The 4703-nt window shown below is 36.4% G+C and overlaps 1 protein-coding gene across 1 annotated transcript in view; it reads right to left on the bottom strand.

Moving 5' to 3' along the window:
* Positions 1 to 384: 384 nt before the first annotated feature.
* The window catches only part of LOC104548520 (chromosome unknown open reading frame, human C11orf70), a 20717-nt gene continuing 16398 nt past the window's right edge, over positions 385 to 4703 (bottom strand). The window contains exon 6 of the mRNA XM_010194561.1: positions 385 to 516. Within this exon, the coding sequence (XP_010192863.1) occupies positions 385 to 516 (132 nt within the window). The remainder of the gene's footprint in view (positions 517 to 4703) is intronic.

The raw sequence follows: 4703 nt of genomic DNA, 5'->3' as shown, positions 1-4703 counted from the left end.
CTCCCGGCGGGGCCGGACCGCCTGGCGCATTATCTCCCGATTTCAGTGACTCCAGAGCCTCCCCCCCCGCATTTACCACTTGTGAGTCTGAAAAGCTGGCTCATAAGAGAGACATCTACAGAAACACCTTTTATTAGAAAAAACGGGTGAGAGAAGGGGCGACAAAACTGCCAGGAAAACGGCTTCAAAAAGTATGCCTTTTAAACAGAGAAAAGTTACACAAAAATTTCATCACTAACCACACAGTAACATCTACGTGAATGGGTCTCCGTTCATAGTGCATAAGCAAGAAGCACATCCTTCCTCACTAGGCCATTTCTACCTGAATTCGTGCAGAGAGAAGGGCACCTCCATTATAAAACTGGCGGAGAGCCAGGTTTGTAACTAGTTACTAAATAAGCTTCCACCAAAACAGTGATACAGAGTGTGCACATGTCGCTTGCAGGGATCCACGATCAAGTAGGCAAAAGTCTGTTCATGGATTTTGCTTGAAGGGTAACATAGACCACTATCATCCTGAGAAGAAGTTAAAAAAAACACGTTAGCAACATGGATACTCATGAATTATACATGAATTCATAAAATCTGAATGAAATGTATAATTTTGTTCCAATTGTAACAATTTATTTCATGGAAAAATAGAATAGACACACCATAGTTTATTTAAGGAGCGTTATATCTCCATGAGGATCCTGACACAGCAAAATACACCGTAGTTCTCCCTAAATAGTTTCAATAACCCTGAGGTAAATGTAATATTAATATAAAATGTAAACCCAAAGATGTAAACGTGCATTTACACAATTAGATCCTATACTGATGATTAAATATACAACGGTCCAATCGTGTTTTCTTTGAAACAGAAGAAAATTTCGGGACTCTATAAATATGTAAAGCTGTTCTATCAGTAATTCTTTTTCCCTTAACATGTACTAATGCATCTGTTCAGTTTCAAATATTTGCATCCTCATTACAGCTTTTATTAACAACTTTGAACTGTTATTGAAAACATTTTGCGTGCCAATCTTCAGAAAGTGTTTGAAGGGAATCCAGATACCTCATTCCAAATCCTCATCCTGAAAAAACACATTCAGCTGATGACCAGCACAAGAACTGGGCTCTTCAATTTAACATCCTACGTCTACACACGTCAATAAAAGCTTCAGCATTGACGGGGCAGCACAGCTTGACACAGGCTTCAAATCCAGCAGGGAACTAGAAACTGGATGGGGGCCTTCTGGAGGTTGATTTTTTTTTTATTACTCATTTGATCTGCTAATAGAACATCTAAAAGATCACCAAATATGTAGCTGACACCTCCTTTATTTAAAAACACGTAACAGCTTCTTCCTACTCCCCAACACCTTTATACAACAGTTGAAGGTAGGTTCTGTTCCACTGTTTTGCCTGAGGGAAGTTGCTATACTTCATATATTGTCCATTTTGTCCAGGAAAATTTTAAAGTTTCGGATTACAGACTATGCCAGATTAGAGGCACACCTATCACATTCTTTTTTAAAGCTGTCCTCCTTTGCATAAAATAATCCATCTTTTGGACCAAGGAAACATGAAAACTGTAACCTCTCTCAATGGTTAAGGCAGTCAGAAGGAAAAGGTCTGGGTTCCAATTCCTGTTCCATTTGGACAACTTGTGAATTTTAGGCAGTAGCTGTTACTAGCACCCCATTTTCTCTCCTGTTATTTCAAAGAGGATGAACCCCCTACTATATGATTTGGTTTGGAGGATTATTCAAGACCATACATCTTAAACTAAGATAAGCACCACTATAAAAACATTGTTTAAGACAGGTAAAGATTTGATAGTGTTTATTCACAGCATTTTCTGATGGCAGTTAAATGTCACAAGCTAAAAATAGCATTCTATTTTTAAGCACCACAGCATGCAAGCTCTGTAGCTCCAATCTTAAGATGCCTAGCTCTCTTCAGGTGCTCTTAAGGGATACAAGAGTATCAAAGAGTATCAAACACTGGATTCTCAATTTCCATGAGGAGAGCAAGCTTTAAGGTTTTACAGTCCTCAGCATTACAATGTCTTTGGAGTTTGATCAAAAAAAACCCCCTAAGCTCATGTATGAAACGAAACAAAACAAAAACACAAGGGAAGACCAGCATCACAATGTGATTGCTTGTTAAACGTTTTTCCCATTGCTGCTGAAGTTCCCACTCCTGCAGTCCTTATGGAATTGACCGATGTCAGCTGAGATTTTGACTGTTTAAAGGCAGTGTTAGCACAATAAAAATTTGTTCAATAACTCAAGAACAAAAATTATTTAAGTTCTCTTGATGAGGCATTTCAAGAAACTCCAGAATATACCAAACATGGTATCAGGAAAATAATAAATACAATCTAATTAAATGAAAAGGGTTCTTAAATTTATTTTAATTAGTAAAAGGGGTCATAAAACAGGTCATAAAACCCCTAAAATGCTTGAGCATAAAGGCTCTGGAATTTACACAGACTTTGGTTTTTAGAGCAATAGAGTGCATGTACATGAATTAAGATTCATACCAATTCCATCTGCAGTGTGGACTTCAGACATGCAGGGGGTGTAATGACTGATTTACTGATGTTAGACTAGGATAACTTTATTTTCTCTTGTAGGAACACAGATAATCAGCTGATTTAACAGTACATATGCAAGCATCATATGTAGTATAATACAGAAAGATACTGCTGAACATTTCTCAAAACTGCATCATTTAATCAATATTTTTTTAAAAAATACTTTTTGAATAAACCATGCATAACCCTGATTTCTAACACTGCCATAGTTCGGATTCTGGTAAAGAAAGTTCTGAAATACCAGTTAGCATCCAAATACCTCAGCTGTAACAACGTTTCATTACATGCAAGCCCCAAAACTCTCAAGGGTATTTCAAATTCAACAGAGTACTTGATCACAAGATCCAAAATTATTTCTCTTGTGATACCCAGGTCTCTCAAGTTTTGATGCTAAACAGATCTACAGACATTTATAACTACACCTTAATACCTTGAAATATTTACATTTCTATTAGTGTGCTTTTCTAGATGTTGTTTCCAAAACAAGAGCTTCTTAGCCACAGCTTAAAATTAAAATAAGGGATGGTGTCAGGATAGTGTTACACAAAGTTCATAATTCCTGATTCCATTTGCACTTGTGCAAATATACAAGTATATTTATTTGTTTGGTTATAAATCCAGCTTGCAAAAATGTGTCTTCCTCTAGTGTCTCAGCTGCTCTTCAATTCACTTTTACCAGAACAGCTTTTTTTATTTATACCAGGCTAAGAGGGTAAGTCCATTTCTTTCAGATACAAACCAAGAACGCATGGCTTAAAAACCGTCAGCTCAACATCAAGATTACAATAACACACTCTACAGTTATTTACCAAATGAACTCAGAAACTGAATCTACTGCAAAAAAGTAATCTCGAGAGAAACTTTTTGTCACAAGCACATTTGTACTTCAGCAGGTGCCCTTCCTGTAATCTCCAAGTAGAGTTTAAAGAGTTTTGATCCTCAAAGCCATCTAAAAATCTAGACATACCCGTTTAAGCCTTTCTCTATTCTGAGAGAAAATTCTTCAGGATGTTCTTTAATGGAAACTGGAATTTCAGAATTCTCCTTCACCTCACAAATTTTCAGAATGTGCAGGAAAGCCCAATTTTCCCTCAAGGCTACATGAAGAACAGCCTGCTGTGTGTTTGCACTGGATTTTCTTTTGTCCATCCACTTTTTTTGTTTTCAAAAAGTTGCCAAAGTTTGTCTTTTTTTATTTTCATTTTTTTTAGACTGATGATATTTAATGTATGGCAAAGACAGTTAAGGGAGCTCTTAAATATCATGGATCTACCTAAGCATAGAAATCTGCAAAGTTCACATCAATACACTTGATTCAGCGACAGAGAGGAAACAGTACTAACAGAAGAACATCAAGCTATCAGGCTTTTGCTTTTTTATTTTATTTTTTATTACAGTCTGCAGCCTAGTAGAAAGGTAAGTTACGATACACCCATAAAGTGCTTATTTTCAAAAACCTTTCAAAAGCATTTTATGAATCACTCATAGTACTTAAAAGATGATGACCCACAGATGAACAACTGGGCTGTTGGCACCTTACAGGGAAGTCTGTGCAGTCTGCAATGATACCAGGTAGTTCTTTTGAAAACGGGTTCATCATCTGACATTTAATTATTACATATTCTGGTTACTCAAGAAGAATTTGGAGTCATTCATCCTACTGTAGCAACTTAAATGACAGATATGCTGAATCTAGTAAACATGCAGCCAGTTCTCAAACTTATCTTGATGGTCAATGTATGATTTTGCAAGAGAAACAGAAAGGAATGAGACTTGACAGGGAGGGAAAAAGAGGTTAGCAGCCATCTCACCACCCCAGCCTTTCTGCATAGTAAACTTCCTCCAGTCTTTACAGAAACAGATGCAATACAAGCTATTTAGAAAGCTCTGGTAAAATTTCTAAAAACAGAACTATACCAAGTCAAGAGTGGATTCTTAATCCATTCTGCTATCTCAGGTAAATCTAAACCCAGAATTACTCAGACCTAAAGTTTTATTTTTTCATAAATTAGTTTCTGAATGAGTATTATAACTTCAAGCACAATCCAGTAAAACTATTTTTAGTGAGCAACCAAATAAAACTTTAGTTGGTGGTTATTGATGAAGAGTTAGTAAAGAG

This window comes from Mesitornis unicolor, unplaced genomic scaffold, assembly GCF_000695765.1.
Source record: "Mesitornis unicolor isolate BGI_N332 unplaced genomic scaffold, ASM69576v1 scaffold33200, whole genome shotgun sequence".
Taxonomy (NCBI): Eukaryota; Metazoa; Chordata; class Aves; order Mesitornithiformes; family Mesitornithidae; genus Mesitornis; species Mesitornis unicolor.
Note: the sequence above shows the minus strand (reverse complement) of the source record. Positions and strands in the feature narration are given on the sequence as shown.